The sequence below is a fragment of the Sminthopsis crassicaudata genome, chromosome 1, assembly GCF_048593235.1.
Source record: "Sminthopsis crassicaudata isolate SCR6 chromosome 1, ASM4859323v1, whole genome shotgun sequence".
Taxonomy (NCBI): Eukaryota; Metazoa; Chordata; class Mammalia; order Dasyuromorphia; family Dasyuridae; genus Sminthopsis; species Sminthopsis crassicaudata.
In genome coordinates this window covers 742,132,785-742,153,426 of record NC_133617.1, presented here as the reverse complement: position 1 = coordinate 742,153,426, position 20,642 = coordinate 742,132,785, and the positions used below count along the sequence as shown (strand labels likewise).

The following is a 20,642-nucleotide window of genomic DNA, read 5'->3' as shown; positions in this document are numbered from 1 at the left end:
GGGCCACTCTCCAGGAGTCTCCCGGGTTGAGTCTGGGGGTCTGGGTTTCGTTTTTGCCCAGTGTCCTTCAGGGCGCCCTCAGGGTCCCCAAACTTTTCTCGGCGGCCTCTCCTGGAGTCCTGGGTCCCTCCCATCCGGCTCCTTCCTCCTTCCCCACAGCAGCCCGCACGGGGGAGGGAGGTTGGAGGGGCCACTGGGGGTGACTGTGATTAACTGGGGGGCAGCTGCGGAATTCCGGGGCTGTCGCTAATGAGCCAGCGGGACGTGTCTCGGGTCACTGAGGGGGATCGGCGGGGGCGGGGGGGGGGGGGGGACCCCGAAAGGCGGCATACTCACAGCCCGCGGAGCCGGAGCCAGATCTTCTCGATCTGCTCGGGTTGGAGGTATTTCAGGGAGTTGCTCTCAAATTCTTCGATCTCCTTGGTGGGGGACTCCATGGCTGCGGGGGAGCGCCGGGGGAAGCTCCGCGGGGGGGGGGACCCCAGGCCGGGCAGCGCCCCCAACCTCCCGGGCCCTTCAGCGGGGAGCAGAAGCCAGAAGGCAGGCCCCGGGCCACATCGTCCTCCGCCCTGCGCCCTCCCGCCCTCAGCGGGACCGGACCCGTCACCCAGGAGCCGCCGCCGAAGTGGCCCGAGCCGGGCTGAGGGAGCCGCTCACCGCCGCCCCCAGGTGCGCGCCCGCTCTCCGCAGGCCATCCCCCCCACGCCCCCGGGCGGGAGGGGAGCGAGGAAGGGAGGGGCGGGGCGGCCAGCCGGAGCAGCACAGGCGGAGGGAGGGAGAGAAAGAGAAGAATAGGAGGGCAGCGGAGAGGGAGGCGGAGAGGGGGAGGGAGAAAGAGGGAGGAGGCGAGGAAAGGGGGAGGGGAGAAAGGGGAAGAGGAAAACGAGGATGGGGACCTGAAAGGAGGGAAGAAAGAAAGAGGAGCGGGGAGAAAGGGGGAGAGGGAGAGGAGAGAAGGAAGGGAAGAGGAGAGGAGAGAAAGAAGGCAGGAAGAAGGGAAAGAGGAGGAGAAAAGGAAGAAGAGGGCAGGAAGAAGGGAAAGAGGAGGAGAGAAGGAAGGGGAGACGAGAGGCAAGATAGAAAGGGAAGGAGAAGGGAAAGAAGAGAGAAGAGCAAAGAAAAGGAGGGCAGGAGGAAGGAGGAAAGAAAAGGGGGAAAGAAAGACGAGGTCAGGAAGGGAAGAGGGAGAAGAGAAAGGAAAGAAGGCAGGAGGAAGGGGGAAAGAGGAGGAGAAAAGAAAGAGAAGGGCAGGAAGGGGAGACGGGAAGAAAAAGAAGAGGGCAGGAGGATGGGAAAGAAGAGAGGAGAGAAAAGAAAGTGGAGGGCAGGAAGACGAGGAAAAGAGGGGAAGAAAAGAAAGAGGCGAGAAGGAAGGGGAGCTGCGGAACTGGGGGGGCCGTGCCCGGTCCTCTCTCGGAGGCGAGGAGCGGGCAGTGCGGAGAGACTCGCACCTCCTTTGCCGGACCCTCCGCTAGCTCCGCGGCCGCCTCCGCCACCAGACTTCCCGGCCACTTTCCCGTGCTGCTCCGCACTTCCTATCCCTCCGCTGGGCCCGCGGGGCCCCTGCCCGGTACCAGCTGCTCTGCCAGCGCGCAGACAAGCGGGGACGGAGGAGGGAGAGGCTGCTGCCTCCGTTCTCTCTCACAACTATCTGCGGGGGATGGGGGACGGGGGGGATCGCGCCGAGTTACAAAATCTCAGGAGACTCATGGGGAGACCTCAGTCCTCCCCTGGGGCCCAGCAGGCGGCCATGCTCCTGCTCCCCCTCTCAGTCCTCCCAGCTCCACAAAAGCATCCCCGGGCCTCAAACCCTTAAAGAAAAGGAGGCCCCAGAGGGCTGGGGAGGGGCAGAAGGAGGGAGAGCGCAAGGTGGCTCTAAGCCACAAGCCCCGGCTCTTTCCTCGCCCCTTCCACGGAGCCTTCTCTGTATTAAAGGACAAGCAACCTGGGAGACTGGCAGACTGCCCCTCCCCCCCACCTGGGGTCATCTTTTCTCCTGTTTTTTTCAAAAAGAGTCACAGAACTGGCTCCTTTGCTAAAGCGCCAACTATGGCAGGAGGAGCCCTTGGGCTCCCATTCCTCCTTCACGTTCCCTCCATCTCCCTCATGTTGGAAAGCTGGCTCCCGCTCCCGCAGGGTTGGGGGCTACCCCTGGAACACCTGAGTCCAAGCCCTGCCCCACATACTAGGGGTTGAGTCAATCACATCATTCAACCTTCAGTTCCCCAGGAGCTCCAGAGTGAGCTGAGCGGAAGGGAAGTTCCATGGTGGGAGTCCCCTCAACAAAGAAATCCAGTCCCGTTGCCTGCCCCCCGCCCCTGTGAATGCTCGGGACACTCAGCAGCTCGTGATCCCTTAGAGATGAAGCTCCCAGGGTCCCTCACCCTGCCCGGCCAGCATGTACTTTGTCCCCATGATGCCTTGCGCAGGTCCTGGCATACAGGAGACTTAACAAATGGTGATCGAGTTTCTTCATCTTCTAAAGGGATCGATGGGAGGCACTGGGCAATCCGGAGCTTCTTTCAGTGGGCACAGATTGGGCAATCACTGCGGCATCCTCCATCTGAGGGAAGCTGCGGTGCTGGCCAGCGCTGCCATCTGCCCCCTGCCATCCATCCATCCATCCATCCATCCATCCATCCATCCATCCATCCATCCGTCAATCAACAAGCACTTGTTAAAGGGCTTTCTTTGAGCCAAAGACTTGAGCACAGAGGTGCACAGGGAGTGGGACGGGTCCTGCCTTCCAGGAGCTCACACTCTTCAGAGGTGCAATGTATGTATGAGGTAGAAATTATAACCAAGTTAGCGCCTCCCCCCCCCATTCCAGGGGACAAAGGCTCTGACTAGAAAGATCTCCTGCCAAATGCCTCAGGCCTCACCCCCTGCACTGCCACCTTCCCAGGATATTTTTTTCCAAAAAACATCTTCCAGGAGCAAACATTGCTTTTCTCTCCTCCCCCCACCCCCCATCACTCCCAGCATTGGGAAAATAAAATAAAGACCAAACTCCGGCTAAAAAACCTGCAGCGTCAGGCAAGACATCCGTCCGTGCCCAGAGTTCTTCACGCCTCAGCAGTGTGCCTCTCCCTCCGAAACAGCGGGCAGAGGGCGTAACTTTCAGGGTTATTAAAGGCTGCCATCATCCCGTGAGTGTTCCCCTTCTGAGACTGCTTGGATACAAACATTTTCTCTGGCTTAGGACACGCTGTCTCCCCAAAGAAGGGAAGGGTTCCCCACTTCCCACCTTAAAATGGACAATTTCATCAGATCCCAGCACTGACCCATCACCTGTCACCTCGAAAGGAACTCTGCCCCTTCCGAGGCCCTGGGAGAGAAAGCCAGGGTCGGGAGTTATGGTGTTAGCCCAGAGGATCTAGTTCTAAAATTATGCACCTGTGAATTCTCCATGGGGGGGAGGAGATGAGAAGGAAACCCCCAGCTCTGGGCTGCCGACGACTTCCCGGGGACTGCAACGGATCCTAGGGAGGTCACTCCCGTCCCACGGCAGGACAGACATTACTGTGGGATGCCGGCATCCCATTGGGTACACGAGACCCCCCACCACTGTAGCTAGGCTCTTCTCAGCCAGACCTGGGGTTTCCTGCTGGGCGCGGGAGGGGGGGGTGGCTGGCTCCATAAATGCCGATGATCCATAACTCGACATTTTAGAGAGAAGCCGGCCCAGGACCAGCCTGAGGTAGCAGAGACACTCGTCACCCAGCATGAGATCTGCAAGCGGAGTTCCCTGCCCAGAGCCCCACAGCTGCCACCGCGATGGCAGGATTCGCACTAGGGTCTTCCTGCCCCCATGGACATCCTCTCCTCCACCATACCAAACTGGCCTTTGTATAGAGATAATGTACAATGTCTATGACTCTATGATTATAATCACATTAAAGTATCAAATAAATGCAGATATTCTCTCAAATGGCAGAAACCCTACAATAAGTTACTACAGACCAGAAGTGTTTAGCCCCTACTGAATACCGAGCCATCATGGCCAGAATTATAGCTCGGGAACTCAGTCTCTTTCAGAAATGAAGAGATGACTAAGAAATACTCAGAATCTCTAAGCAACATGGAGAGAAAAGCTTTCAAAATGCAGCAACAGAGAAGGCAAAGGGAGGAGGGGAGGAGAGGAGGAGGGGAGGCTGCCAGCGGGAGGGGGGGAGGCGAGACACACCCAGCACAGCGGCAGGGATGGGGGCACAAGCCCTGGATGGCTCTTCCGGTCGGGTTTGGTCACCACTGCTAGGAGGCTGGCTAGCAGGTCATTCTCTTTTCTGTCCCCCACAATTCTTAAGGACCATCGAAGAAGTCATGGAGGGGTTTAAATAGCACCAGGGAAGCAAGTGTCCACCCAGGCCCTCGAGGCCCTCTTCGGGACTGGAGCTCCAAAACAACTGTGTGGTCTGGTGAATGGAGTCTGGAAGAGGCGAGTTCAATCCAGCCTCAGACACTGCCGCATAACGCTTCACCTCTGTCTGCCTCAGTTTCCTCATCTGTAAAATGGGGGCAAAAATAGCACCTACCTCCCAGGACCATTTTGAGAATAAAATGAGATAATGATTATAAAATGCTCAGCACAATGCCTGCTAGGTCTTAGGTGCCGTACAGTTCTTTTCCCCCTCGGGCCCCGTCTTAGCGTTTGTTGGGGTCAGGGAAGCCGGTTACATGGACATGCAATCAGCACAATATCTCAAAGTGAGTTCATGGATCCAAGGCTTTAAGGCTGGCCCGGGAACGGGGAGCCACAGGGGCAGGAAGAGGGGGTTCTAGAGCCACAGGGACCGGGACACAGATCCCCCCGCAGGAATGCCCACGAGGGATAACGGGACCCTAAGCCTGTGTAAGGAAAGTGGTTTACACAGCTCTGAGCTATTCTTTCAGGGATGGAGGTGGGGGGGGGGGATTCTGGTATAATTTGGGGCAAAGCAAAGAGTTTTTGAGGAAAGAAATAGGAAATAGGGCTGGAAGGAAAGACTGGCAGAAGGGCTTAACAGCCAGCTCAGAAGTTAAGAAGCAATGGCCCCATACAAATCATGTGGCGGAAGAGAAGGCAGAAGACTTGAGTTCTAACCCCTAATGGCTGTTTAACTTCGAATGTCTTCTTAACCTCTCCAAGCCTGAGTTTATTCATCTGTAAAATAGACATAATGATACTTTCTCTACCCACCTCCCAGGACTGTTATAGGGAGAGAATCTGCATTTCTAAAATTTTAAAGCATTACATCACTGTTCACTTCTTACTCTAATGATCATGCTTTTTCATTCATTCTGCTGGCACTGGGGAACTATTGATGGTTTTTGAGCAGGAGATGGCACGCCAAGCATGTTTTGATTTCATAACTGCTATGAGGGGGAAATGATAAATACGCTAACTTCTCAGAACGCAAATAGTCCTCAGCTTAAAAAATACAAAGAAGGTGGTAACCAGCCCTCTCCATCTAAAAGCAGATTTCTTAACACTCCTCTCAATTTGAAGACATCTTTATGATAATTTACAAAATAAACTAAGAGTAAGAATCTCACAACTCCAAAACAGATTTTAAATGGTTTCAAATTACCCATCTCTTCTCAATTGTTTGATTGGTTTTATACAAAGACACATGAGTTTAATTCTTTAGTTTCCTTTGGTCCATTGAGAGGGAAAATGAGTACATGGCAACAAGAAGATTATAGGAAGATCAATTCTGATGGACGTGGCTCTTTCCAACAATGAGATGATTCAGGTCATTTCCAATGATGTCACGATGAAAAGAGCCATCTATACTCAGAGAGGCCTGTGGGAACTGAGTGGGGATCACAACATAGCATTTTCACTTTTTTGTTGCCATTTGCTTGCATTTCGTTTTCTTTCTCATTTTTTTTTCCTTTTTGATCCGATTTTTCTTGTGCAGCATGATAACTGTATAAATACATATATGCATATATTAGATTTAACATATATTTTTACCATGCTCATATTGGATTACTTGCCAGCTAGAGGAGGGAGTGGGAGGAAGGAGGGGAAAATTTAGAACAGAAGATTTTGCAAGGGTCAATGTTGAAAATTATCCGTGCATGTGTTTTGAAAATAAAAAGCTTTAATTTAAGAAAAAAAAAAAGGAAAAATGAGAATAAGTTCTCGATGAGGCCTTTCAATATCCATACTTTTGACAAGGGAAGGTTGATAAAATTGACTGGATGGGTCCGTGACCCATGTACCCCTATATTTCATCCCTATATTAAAATATCCCATCAGAGCTTGATTGATGTTGATATTTCCACTCCTCTGATGGAAAGCGTTCTCGGGACAGAGAGTGGGACCTGATTGATGGGGAGAGAGGGAGAGGGGGAGCCAATTTAAAAGCCATTAGTATGCAAACCCAATTTCAGGAAGAGATGATAAAATCGCTGATGTGCCACAGCCGCCACGGTTGAACCACAAAGACTCAAATACATATATCGTTAAGTGGCTTTGAAATTATCTTGGCTAAATGTAAATGAAGAAAAACACAAGTGATTATCTTCAATAGAACTGGGAAGTACTTGAAGATCTTAACTAAAACATTTGGAAGGATAAAGTGCTGAGTCCTTGGAAAGGGTGCCAATCAAGTCAATTAAAAGAAGAGTACATCAGAACTCATTCTTCTTTGGGGACAGAAGGAGCAGAAAATCTCTTGGTTCCTTCTAGTTGTATAAAGTCTATGAAAAGGAGGATTTCAATAAGTTCATTCCCACTAAAACATATTCCCAGTTATAAGGACTTCTCTTGGTCATGTGGTAACCTTATTTATTTTTTTTTTATTTCTTTTTCTGAGGCTGGGGTTAAGTGACTTGCCCAGGGTCACACAACTAGGGTTAAGTGTCTGAGACCAGATTTGAACTCTGGTCTTCCTGAATTCAGGGCTGGTGCTCTATCCACTGCACCCCCTAGCGGCCCCATGTGGTAACCTTATACATGGAAATCTATAGCAATTACCCTTTAGTCCTCCATTTTAAAAGAGTAATGTCACCCACCTCCATTGGCTAAATATTCAAATCAATGTACTTAACAGCAGCCACTGTGGATAACTGAAGGCAGAATCATTTCGGATAATGTCATTGTTCCTCTGAGGCCTCCTCAATTATATTTGCTGACCTGAGTAGGTGGAATGATCCGATCTTAATTTAGAAGCTGTGTCTGTTTAGCTGGAGAAAGCAAAGCTTGGGCCAGTGGCACCTGGTGAGAACCACCTCCAAAGCTGGAGCTCATTTAGATCTGCTAAGAAGGCAGTTGCCGATTTCACTACCGATTTATTTAACTTGGTCGCTTGAGAGATTTATTCAATCTTTAGATCTGATTTTTTTTAGCCATGATGGACTTGTGTTAAAATGGTGGGTGGGATATTTCTATCATTTAAGGGAAAAAGAAGAGAGGCTGAACCCGGGGTTTCATGGACATAGGGAATTCCTAGGTGAGGAAACTCCTTTTATCAATGTTAATTTATTTCAGTCGTGTCTGACTCTTTATGGCCCCATCTGGGGTTTTCTTGGCAAAGATATTGGAGTGATTTGCTGTTTCCTTCTCCAGCCCATTTTACAGATGAGGAAATTGAGGCAGATTTTCCCAGGGTCACACTGCTAGTAAGTGCCTGAGGCCAGATTTGAACTCACAAAAATTAATCTTCATGACTCCAGGCCCAGTGCTTTAGACACTCTATCACTTAGCTGCCCTTTCCCAATATAGGGCAGCAAGTTCTCTGCAACTTGTAGCCGTAGAGTTTAGAGCTGGTGGAAATCAGAGGCGGAATCCTGTCGCAGATGTCCCTGGGTCCTCTGCTCTCCTCACCCTATCAATCACTCTCTCACTCCACAGGCCCTCCATCTCCCTAGAGCTGCAGACCAACATAATCCTGTTTAAGAAGCATTTTTAGGGCCTTTGCCTTCCTCAGTGTCCCACCTCATCCCAGCACAGGGATGACTGGGCTCTCCGAAGCTGTCAGGAGAACGCAAACGCCGTTGGGTTCTGCCGTCCTGGGGAGGCTTCAAGGATGCTGGAGCCCAATGGCCGGCGGGCCCTGCTTCCCTAGAATCAGACACCCAGGTCTCATGGCCGGCCGTGGTTTCCCAAGAAGGAAAGAAAAATGCAAAGTGACTCTGGATCAGGGATGGCAGATGAGGGCGACTTTAAAACACACACGCTTTATTAAGGAGAAACACTCCCGTGAGACCCTCCTCTCAAATCATAAAACAGTCCCCGAAATTTATAACAATCAACGCGGCAACATCCGAAATCCCAGGATTATCCCTAGCAAGTGCGCCAGAACCCGGCGTTTTCTATTTACCGGATTATGTGCAATAACACGCTCGGTGCCATTGTGAAAGACGCCTAGCGCGGAGTCCAAATGGCAGGATTGTATACATTTTATGGAGATAATAAGGTTTTCAGGTTTGTCTCTTTGCAGGTGATGGTGCGTTGATTTCATCAAGCCCTGGAACGTCACAGAACCCCTCATGAGGTCCAAAATCACCTTCAAGACTTCAGCCCGACCATTCCCATAAGAAGGACCAGTGGCTGAAGAATACCTAACAGTATTCCCAGTGACATTGCAAGACTTCAAATCATAGGATTTATGTTAAGGAAGACTGTAGGCTGTTGGGAAGGCCCCGGTAGGAGAAAGTACCCAAAATGTTCATCCTGCTCCCTGTCACATACTCCAGAGCCTAACTTAACGGGCCCATTTTCCATCCGCTGTACCTGAGGTCCTGCATCCCACAAAGTGCCTCTGGGCAAGCTGAGGCTTGTGGAATGGACTCCCCCCTCACATCTTGGGATCCCAAGCTCCCTTCAAAGCTCAGCCATCTCCTTTTGAGCTTCCTTCCCATGAAATCCTTGCATTTATCTGGGTGCATGCCAGTAAAATGTGAGCTTCCTGAGGGCAGGTGCAATTTTGTCTTTGTCTTTGTGTTCCCAGCCCTTAGAATAGATCCTGGTATCTAGAAGGCACTTAATAAATGCTTCTTGAATTGCAATAAAATGAATTGAATTGAGGAAGCTGGAATATATCAGCATAAATATATAGAAACACAAAGTAGTAATATACAGGAGACAACCAATCAGGGAAAACGACCGTGGCCCACTCCATAATTTAGGTGCAGGGTCGCAGTGGATTGACTGGTACTCACATAAAACCAAGAGAGCCCCGAGAAAGGCCCCAGTATGCTGGGCGGACCCTCGGGAGCAAGTTTCCTAGAGGGCGTAGACAAACATCTCACACAGGTCAGACAGAAGAGATGGATTGTTATCCACATCGTGGAGTGAGATGCCCATCAGAAAGAGATCCAGCCTGAGTGGAAGTGTCAAATGCCGGAATAAAATAACACCAACAGCAGCAAACAATTACAGCAACAGTGACAACAAATAGCCATGCTGTGAAAGGAACTCTACCTGTTGACTTGTTAGCTGCAGTCATCTCAAGAAAATACTGGCCCACAAAGATCCGAGCACGCTGCAGTTAATAAATGGCGCTATACCTAACGCTTGTCACCTAGAATCTAGGAGGAATAAAAAGCTCTCAAAACATAGAGATCAAAGGGAAGAAGCGGAAGAAGCCCCAACGGCAGGAACGGAATTGGATCCATATCCTCTCCGTCACCCTGTCGCCCCTGGAGTTGTCCCAAGGAAGCTTTGAATGAGTCTACCGCGGAGGAGCTAATTCCTCAGGACCTTTGTTTAATTACAGAAAATCTATCACTTTATCCACTTGAGCAATAAACCGTTAGACATAAAAGAATAAATCAAGGAACGAGATTTGTCCTCGGATCCCTCGCATCTGAACGCTGTCCAAGCATGAAGATTAGAATGAAATATTAGCAATAATAAACATTTCTTAGTGAGAAGCTCATGGAGCTTCTCCCCATGGAGAGTCCACTGACCAGTGGCAAACAGATAGCAGAGGAGGAGAGGAGAGAGTCGGTTCTGGAGTCAGAGAACTTGGGTTCGGGTCTGACCTAGGAATGTTTGAAGGCCAAAAGACTCCTGAAAACCCAGGAGCTGGAGGATGGATCTTGTAGTTTTTAAACAATTAACTCAGGGCTAAGGCTCAAGAGCTTATGAAAAGTTCTCATTCAGAACAAAATGTGCGTGTCTCAGCCTGCGAGAAAACGTCCATCCACACGACAGATGAGCAAATCACACCTGGCATTTTAAACCGTGACTCTCACTCAGGCTTTTTTAATGGAGCTGCCTCACATAAATACTGCAAAACCCCCATGGGCAGGGGGCCTCCATCAGCCTTGGCTGCCGCTAACCAGTCACGCCAAATCAATATCCGCTCGGACTGCGGTTTCACGGAAACATCCGATCCTCACAGAGGCCCGGCTGGGGAAACCCTTCTGCTGGCCACCAGCCGCGACCCCCTGTCACCAGTCACGCACGTCCCTGGGATCAGCCATGAAGCGGGAGGGCAGAGAACCATCCTGGGAAAAGGAAAGCGGATCCACTAGGCCCGTAGGGCTCGAGTGAACAGGACTCGTGCTTTCCATCGATTATGGGGAGTGGGACTCTGGCCGCCCTGGGAGGGACCACAGATGGCATGGGAGGGCAGGTGCTGTCCATCAAATGAGCAAAAGTTGGGAGATGATCCCACATCCGTGAAGGCGCTGACCATGGATCACCAGGCAAAGCTGGAGAAAAGGAATTCTCCAAAGGCAGCTTGAAAAGGCCATTTCCCCAGAGGCAGCCTGGGAATGCTGGCTGGGCTTCAATGCTGCCTCATGGTTCTCACCAACCGGGTGACCACAGCAAGTCTGAGGGGCCCTGGAAAATCTCAGTAGTGAAAGAGTTGGCAGAGGGCGATCAGAGAAAGTTCTGTGGAACTGTGTTCCCGAGCTGAGCCTGAGGCAGAGAGGACTCTTAAAAGGTCCAGGAAATCTCGTGATCCCAAATGTCTAAAGAGATCTCCTGTTATCTTTGCATCTCCAAACCTCCACTTCCTCATCTGCAAAGTGGGCACAATAAAACCCACACAGAAATGAAACTGTATGGGCTGAACTCAAAACCACTCCTAATTCTAATTCTAATTCCTAATCCTAATTCTAAGAGCAAAATCACTCCTAATTCCATTGGAATCCAAGGTCAGGGACACCATAAGTGTCTGTAAGTGAGAGTACGGTGCTGTCAAACACATGTTGGATTTGGATCCCAAGGACCGGGACTCTACCAAATGGGCTGGGAAGGGACCACAGAAGTCAGGCCATTTTACAGATGAGGAAACTGAGGCCTAAAGTATTAAGTGCCTTGCCCGGCATCAGACGGAGATAGTACGCTCTTCCTAGGTCAGATTTGAACCAAAGTTCTCTGACTCCAGAACCGATTCTCTCATTTCCTCCTCTGCTATCTGTATGACACTGGTCAGTGCACTCTCCATGGGCTTCAAGTTCCTCACCTATAAAACAAGGGGACTGGACTAAACAACCTGTGGGTTTTCCAGCATTTAGCACAGGGCCTGGTACATGCTGTTATTTAATTTAATAATAAATTATTAATTAAATTCATAAATTTTTATTGACTGATTTTCCAACTCAACCTTTATGCTCCTCTACCTTTAAAGTGCCATATCCAAGACTAGTATCGTCCTTATTAACACAGTAATAGATGTCGACTCAGTCCATCGCACCAGTCATCTTCCCTTTGTTTTTTTCCTTTGCTATAAAGTCAGGAGATAACTCTATAGAGCAACCAAGCATGAGAAAGGAGCTGTTGGAGCGTGAGATTTCCTTGGCCTTTCAGGGCCTTCTCTTTGTTCAAGGCTCAGCTCCGGAGCCAGCAGCTCCCTCTCCGATCCTTCCACTATTCGGATTTTCCTGGGACCCCGACTCTTTCTCTCCTTTGCCTCCCTCTCACCCGGACTCCTGCCGTACACCTCGGGATCCCGACCCCATCCTCAGGGCCATTCTCTGTCCCTAGCACACTTGTTACTGTTCAGTCGTTTCTGACTCACTCTGACCCCCTTTGGGATTTTCTTAGTAGAGATACGGGAGTGTTTGGCCATTTCCTTTTCATTTTGCAGATGAGGAAACTGAGGCAACAGGCAGAAGTGATTTACCCAGGGCCAGTTTGGAGATTGGCTCTTCCTTACGTCAGGCTCTAGGTTCTACTCACTCTGCCGCCTCCCCGCCCATCACAGACACACAGATGAAAATGATCTAAGATCTCACCCACAGCTGAGACCCCCCCCCCCCATGGCCGATTTCAGTCCAACGATAATTTAGCATCACAACATTACCTCCAGCCCCACCTTTCTGCCTCACAGATGAGAGCTCGGCTACAGGGACGCACACCTAAAGCTGTCCGGGCGGTAAAAGCAGAAGCGCTCCGTGCTGGGCCTGGACCCTAAACCACGGGCAGGCTCCCAAGGCTCCCAGAGCACACCCAGCTGGGCCTTTAGAGCTGAGATAGCGGGAAGGCAGCCAAGGACCCCCTGACGGAAGCTCAGGGTGTGGGCTAGCCATCCAGCCCTACTACGTACATCAGTCGCCTTCCCACCATGGAGGTCCGGCCAAATGGGTCTCCTTACCATTCATCAAAGTGGCTGTTCCCCCCCACCTAAGCGGGTTAGAAACCCTCGTTTCCCTCCTTGTTCCCTTGGGCCTTTTCATTCTCCCCCCAATGAAAAATTGCTTTGTATTAGTGTGACGTATGTTCTTTACCTACATATGTATATATTGCTGCCTCCCTCAATAAAACAAAATAAAACAAAAGTTCCCAGAAGGCAGGGATTGGTTCATTTTTGCCTCTGTATTCCCAGTACACAGTAAGCACTTAATAAATGTTTATTGATTCCTTACACATAGTAGGCATCTTTTTGTTTATTTGAATTGAATTTTCAATTTAGCATTTTATTGGATATTAAAGTTCAAATCAGAAGACCTGGATTCAAGTTCCCTCTTTGAGACGCCATCTTAAAACTTACTAGTCATAAGATTACAGGCAAATCATTTGATTTCCTCTTCTGCAAAACAGGACCCCAATCCTGATACTAGCTAGCACCCCAAAATTGTCACAAGGAGACAGTTTTGTAAAGCCCCAAACCCTGTAGAAATGGGATCCAATGTCATTTTTTATCCACCAGCTATTTCTGCCAGAGTATCCTTCATTTTCTCTCAGATGGAAGGGGTCCCGCTGCTCGGGGTCAACCCTTTTCTGCCCTGGATGCTAACAACAAATTCTGAAATCTCATCAGGAAGCCTGGGCCCCAAGCTCCGAGCCTAGCACAAAAACGAGTGGCGTGACACGGCCAAGCTCGCGGCCTCCGTGGTTTCTGGGAACAGGACGGGGATGGGAGCTGGGATTTCCTGGGGGAGGCTGGAAGCTCCCTCCATTGGTACCAGGGGGCATACCCCTGCCGCTCCGCCCCTTGTGGAGGTGTCCAGAGCACTGACGGTGACACTGTGACAAGGCTGGGCTATGTCAGAGACCAGAACTGAACCAGAGGCCAGCTCCAACCCAGTCTTCAGGCCACAGCTGCTCCTCCTGGGGCACAAATACAGTTTATGGGAGAGTCTCTTCCCAGGAGTTTTTCTTAAGGAAAAACAAAGGCCCCAGAACAGGAGCCATGATCCTTAGCAAGCTAAGGGTCTGGATTAAGCAACCCCAGAAGTCCCGTGTCCGGAAAACTCTTGCCTTCGCCCCGGGATCTGTTTTCTGGAGAGCGCATCAGAGGAAGAGCTCGGCTTCTCTCCAAACAAGAGACAACCAGCGTGTCAGCCGACGAGCTTCCTTAGAACAAGGCAAAGTGGATCCTGAGAACTCTTCTTTAAATTTCTCCTCCTCCTTCCATCGGCTCTTTTCCTTCTTCAAAACAGACCTTTGCTCAGAATGGAAAGAAGTCTAATGATTGGAGTCAGAGCTCAATGTCTGAGAGCTGAAAATAAGGACCAGAGCCAAGTAGGGATCAGTAATAATAGTCAAGGTTGCTGCTAGTGGTGGGCACTGGCCCCCCTGGAAGTCACGGAGGAGCACCTCATGGTCAGGGGAGCAGGGGAGCTCTCCGCTGAGTTCTCTGTTCAGTCCGGAGGCAAGAAGGCCCCCGGAGCCCCGGAGCACAGCATCTCACACAGTGTTCCCCATCCTTCCTATCTGCGGCTGCCCTTCTCATCTGAATTCCAGCACCGACCATCCCGACAACAACTTCCCATCCCAGGGAATTTTCCCCTCAGCATCCAAATACACACAGGGCCAGTGGCCAGGGAGCATCTTCTCTTCCTTTTCTGCTCCCTTTGGCCACATACACAAGTCCCAGGATTATAGACCGAGAGCAGGAAGGGACCCAGGGGAGCACTGGTCTACACTCTCCATTTTAGAAGAGGAGAAACCGAACATTACAGATAGTAAATTCCTAAGAAGGACTCGAATCCTCCTAACTCCAAGCCAGGGCCCTTTCTGCCAGGCCATGCGGCCTCCCGATTCAGTTCTGTTCAACAAGTGTCTATTAAGAACCTACTGCATGCAAGAGAAGTGTATAAATATGTTTACATATATTGGATTTAACATATGTTTTAACATGTTTAACATATATTGGATTACCTTCCATCTAGGGAGGGCGTGGGGGAAGGAGGGGAAATTTTGGAATATAAGCTTTTGCAAGGGTCAATGTCAAAAAATTATCTGTGCATGTGTTTTGATTATTTTTAATTAAAAAATAAAAAAGGACCTACTACATACTAGGTATAGTGTCCCTTATGTGTAAAAATGCATTTATTAACTACCTCCTATGTACTAGGGACTAGACACACAAGTACAAAAGTGCGACAAGAGAACCGACGTTCTGCTCCACACTCCTTCTACCTATTTCTCATTAGTCTAGGTTACCGGTCTATCCCACTCCCTGGTCCCCAGAGGTAATTCTGTCCCGAGTTCTCTCTCTTAGAAACCTCCTCCACATCAGGAAACACAGAAACAGCTGTCAGAGGTGCTCTGCTCCAACTCTCTCCTCTTAGAGATAAGGAAACTGGGAGGAAGAGGGCCAAACTTTGCAGGAGTCCAAGACTTAAAGCCAGGTTTTCGGACTCCAGAAGCAGCACCTCCCAATCTCCCTCACTGCTTCAGGGGTCAGTCAGCTCTATGAAGATGATCCTTATCCAGAGATCCAGCCATACGTCCACCTACCTAGACACCTCCGTCTGCCTGCTCCCAGCATCTCAAACTCACTATACACAAGCTCACCATGGCTCTCCCGGCCCTGAGAAACCTGTCCATCTTCCAGCTTCTGAACCTTGATTCTTCACTGATTCACATCAGAATCATCAAATAATCTTTCATTCTTCCCTCTGTCTCAAAGTCCTCAAGGAAGGAAGAAAGAGAGGGAGGGACGGAGGGAGAACTCCCTCAAGATCCTGCTGGCAGCAATCATTTCCTCCATGAAGCCTTCCATTTTTTCCCAGCTCAAAGCGATCTCCCCCTCCTCATGCTCTTTACAATTTCTCACTTTTGCCTCACATCTTGTATCACATCTGATGTGTTCTCATCATGCCCCACATGCCCACGGAGCCATGGGAGACATTATTATATAGGTGGAGAAATGGCCGTAGAATTAGGAAAGCTTGAACCAACCCTAAATCCCATCCTGGACATTTACAAACTATTGTTCTGAGCAAACCATTCAAATCCTTTGAGCCTCAGTCTCCATCTGTAAAAAGGGGGGTAACAATACCTCCCAGGGGTGTCATATGAAGGAGACAAGAGCAAAGCTTTTTAAGGACTTTGCTAATTTGGAACTATGACCAAAGCACTAAAAATTGTGCATCCCCTTTGACCTAGCAGTACCCTAAAGTATCGTAAAGGAAGGAAGAAGACCCACATGGGCAAAAATGCTTATAGCAGCTCTTTTTGTGGGGGCAAAGAATTGGAAACTGAGTAAGGTAGATACTATCAACTGGGGAATGGATGAACAAGTTATGATACCATGAAAGTAATGGAATATTATCATTCTGTAAAAAATGATGAACAAGCTGACTTAGACGGAACATGAACTGGTGCTGAGTGACACAAGCAGAACTGGGAATCCATCGCACACAGCATCAGCAAGACTGTGCAATGGTCAGCCATTCTCAGTGCTTCAGTGAAAGTGAATAAACTTGGGATAGAAAATGCCGCCTGCATCCAGAAAGAACCACGGAGATTGAGTGTAAATCAACACATAATATGGTCACGTCTTATTTCTGTATTTTTTTTTCTCTCGTGGTTTTTCCCTTTTATTCTGATTTTTCTCCCACAACCTGATTCATCAAGAAATGTGTATTTATTAAGTTAAACAAAACAAAACAATTAATGAAGGACTCTGTTAATCCTAAAGCACTACAGAAATACTAATGATTGCTGCTGCTGCTGCCATTGATAGTTGTTGGACTGTAGGCTTCTCGAGGGCAAGGACTGTGGCTGAGCCCCTGGGGTTCCTTGTTCCCAGGGCTTCCCAACCAGGAGGTGCTGAAGGAACAGCTCCTGGATTGGGCAGTTTCGGTTGATTTGCATTGGTGGTTTTTCCCTCCCTTTTCTCTTTTTTTGGTGCATTGGGTGGTTTTTCCCTCCCTTTTCTCTTTTTTTGGTGAGATCTGAAGTCTGACTACATAGGAATGGCTGGCCACATAGCACGACGCCGAGGTTCTGAAAAAGTCCCGAAAGCTCCCAGATGCCTCGGTTTCCCCTTCCATGCGCTTTGACGTCTCTCAGGTGACTGTGAGGCAATGTCTCCGCCTTGTCCCATCACACAGCCTGAGCACCCACCGGCCTGTCCCTGAGAAGCCATCTCACTGCCTAACTTTTAAAGCCTTCTTCTCCCAGAGTGCTCCGGGGACTTTTGGATCATTACTCCATTATGGCCCACATTTAAATCATTATCTCAAGAGGAAAGGAGCTCAATTCTCCCACGGAGAACGCTCTCTGTCCTAACTGCTAAGAGCGTGATGGCAAAGTGTGGGCAACTTTGGAACTGCTTGAACATCAGGGCCCTGACCATCCCCTAGACGCTGCTCTAATTTGAATATTCTGGCACTTTTGTGCAGCTCCTCCCATTCTCTCCACCTGTGACACTCTCACATCAGGGACATTTGATATTTATTTGAGTTTTGTGATTATTTTAATCCTTCTAGTTTTCTCTCTTCCCCTCATATACAAAGGAAAATAGATGATAGAGTTAGAGCTAGAAGGAACTTTAAAGAACAACTCCCTCATTTGCAGATGATGAAACTGAGGCACAGAGGATGAAAGGAATTTCCCAGGTTCCACAGCTAGCGAAGTCAAAAACAGGGGCTTCATTGGTGAAGGAAGTTTCTTCACAAGAGACTGCTATATACTAGGTCTTCCTAATTCTCAACGCTGACTGGACCTGGAACTGGGTCACAGCCTGATTCTTCCTTCCTCCATGACACTTCTCATGGTTGGCTAGGGGAGTCACAGGTATATAAATACCTTGTATACAGCAGGCACTCAATAGATGCTTGTTGACTTATGGAATGAGACGAATACAAAACACTCTTTACAGAAATAAAGAAGAATCAAATATTTGAAGAGATATCTTCATTGGTCATCACTTGGTTAAATCAAGACAACAAATACTATCAATTATTTTAACAGTTTAATGCTATAACAATCATCGCTCTAGAACTAAACAAAATACTGACAAGATTCAGCTTGATGGGAGAAATGGGTGTGCCTTTTTTCTTTCCACTTTATCTATGGAGAGCTTTAAAATCTGGAGTCCTCACCCTCCATAGGTTAAGTATAGTTCTGCACAGTGTGGCTCTACTGTTATGATGGTCTTTATTTATTAATTGTATGGTGAAAACTCCCAACTGTGACTAATCGTAAGAGTCTTCACATCATCCTTGGCAGGAAAAGTGTTTTCATCCCTCTCAAGACCAAACCAAGTAACTCAACGAAAGAAAAAAACCATTGAAAACAACACCAAGCTCCATCGGACGACCAAACCAAACCGACCACAATTCATTGAACATGTCTAGGGCCAGGAAGTACGTGGAGGGCCAGGAATAGAACGGAGACCTAAACGGAGCAGTCCCTGCCCTCACAAAGCTTCCGCTCCACCAGACAGCTCCCTCTGCTTCCAAATAAAAAGAGAATGGATGGAAGCCATCCAGCGGAGCCCAGAATGTGAGCTAGAAATGGAAGCTGTCAGGTGACTTCATCCAGGGGTTCTCAATTTTCTCACCTGCAAAATGAAAGGCACATCAAGGCGCCATGGAGAAAACACTATGGCTACAGTCAGGAGGACCCGAATTCAAATCTGGCATCAGATCCTTACTAAGTGTGTGACCTGGCAGATCACTTAACCCTGCTTAGTTTCCTCAAAATGGGCTGGGGAAGGAAACGGCGAACCATCCGGAATCTTTGCCAAGAAAGCCCCAAATGGGTCATCAAGAGTTGGACACGACTAAAATGACTGAATAACAAAAAATAAAAGGATTGAGCTAGATTTCACACACACACACACACACACACACACACACACACAGGGATCCCAAATATCAGCTCCAGTTCTAAATCTAAGATCCTAGAGGTTCAAAGGACCTTCAAATCAGTTGAATGGGAAGGCTACCTATTTTTTAAAAGTAGAATTCTGTTCCATAAGGTTCTGTGAAAGGTCTTTTTATGTGGATTTACATGGTTCATGTGAACAACTTGCTAAGGAAGAGGACAGCTAAGGATGAATAAACAAGGGATAGATCACTACAGATGAGAAAACTGAGTCTCAAAGGAGTCGAGTATCTTATCTCAGGTCACTTAGTAATTGCCGGAGCCAAGATTTGACACCAGGTTTTTCTGAATTCATCGCTTTAATCACGGACAAGAAAAACTGGGAATTCTAGATAAAGCTTCTCTCCTTTCTCTCCTGGTCTTGCTAGATTCGCCCCCCTCCCCCCAGCGTTTCCCCTCCCACCACTTTCCATTAGGGAGCCCTGCTTGCTTCTCCCTAGATACTCTCCTAAAGATGCCCCATCATCCCTTCCATTAAAATCGTGTGTCTCAAAATCACTTTCCAAAATGAGAAGCTAAATATAGCCAAGCTAATGACCAGGGGAACTCTACCCAAAGGGGGCTGGGGCTCAATCGCAGGCCTAAAGCTCCGCTCTCACAACCAAACAGTCAAACTCTCTCATTTTGGAGAAGGGCTGGGAATCAGCATTTCTGCAGCTCCTGCTCCAGATCGGGCCCTTCACAAAAATTACCTATTCAATCCTTTGCAACAACTCTGGGGAGCAGGAGCTATTGTCGTCTCCATTTAGCAGTTGAGGAAACTAAGGCAGACAGGTTAAGTGACTTGTGCAGGGTCAGCATCTGAGGTCCGATTTGAATTCCGGTCTTTGTGACCGCAGGCCCAGCGCGCCAGACTTTGCCACTGGCTGCCTTTAGCACCAGGTGCTAGGCCCCAATAAGGTTCTGATCCACACAGGGAACACAGGGGAGAGGGAGGATTTGAATCCGGGCCTTCCCACTCCAGAGCCAGCTTTCTCTCCACTGGGCAGCGCCACCATTCTCTTGCTTTAGAGACATCCCCATCCTTCTGCTATCAAACAAAGGTCCAATTGCACCCGACAGGATTGCTGAGTTCTGTTCCAGGAGCCTGGAAGACTCCCTAGTTGAGAGAACCTGGCTTTGTGCAAGGTTAACTGAGCACCTCAGGTCCCCTAGCTGAGAACGGGCCCAGGGTCCCACAGCTGGGAAATGCTATGTGTCTGAGGGTGGATTTGCACTCAGATCCCCCTGACTTCAGGGCTGATGCTCTATCCACTGCGCCACCAGCTGCCCCGTGTCTGCTAATTTCACTGCACTTTTTTATTTCCTTTTTATTCTTTGTCCTGAGGCACAGAGTGCTGAGAAGTAAAGGGGATGACATAAGTTGGAAATGCAATGACAAATGAATAAAATTATTAAAAGAAAAAGATATAGAAATGAACACAGAGTGTTTGCAATAATAAAAATAATTAGCATTTCTACAGCACCATAAAGTTTGCAGAATATTTCATTATCTCTTCACAACAATTCCAGGAGGCAAGGACTATTATTATTCCCATTTCTTAGAGAAGGAAACTGAGGCTGAGTGATTAAGTGACTCGTGCAAAGTCACTCAGCCTTAGTCCTGCTGACTTCCAAGGACTTCTGTCCTCTAGCTGGTTTTGTTTTGAAATCAAAGACTTCCTTCTCCTAGATGCTCACTGCCCACAAAGGCTTTATGGGCCGGGAGCGCGCTCAGTGACACTTACAGAGCTTCCCGGGGACTTCGGCAAAATCGGATTCCTCTAAAGGGATGGCACTGAGGTCAGATCTCCCCAAAACACACACACACTCACTCGCACACACTCACACACACACATACACATACACACTCACACACACACACATACACATACACACATACATACACATACACACACACATACACACACTCGCACACACTCACACACACACACTCACTCGCACATACTCGCACACACACATACACACACACACTCATGCACACACTCACACACACACACACACACATACACACTCACACACACACACATACACATACACACATACATACACATACACACACACATACTCACACACACACACTCACACACACACACACACACTCACTCGCACATACTCGCACACA

General features: G+C 48.7%; 1 protein-coding gene across 8 annotated transcripts in view; it reads right to left on the bottom strand.

Annotated features, from left to right (window-relative positions):
* Window positions 1–20,642, bottom strand: part of PDE1C (phosphodiesterase 1C) — a 404,822-nt gene that overhangs the window by 238,078 nt on the left and 146,102 nt on the right. The window contains exon 1 of one of the 8 annotated variants that reach the window (XM_074284351.1): window positions 337–602. The exons of 6 other annotated variants lie outside the window; for them this stretch is intronic. In XM_074284351.1, the coding sequence (XP_074140452.1) occupies window positions 337–437 (101 nt within the window). In that variant the 5' untranslated portion in view covers window positions 438–602. Of the gene's footprint in view, window positions 1–336; window positions 603–20,642 lie in introns of those variants that run through there. One more of the 8 variants, XM_074284354.1, reaches the window with a different exon arrangement.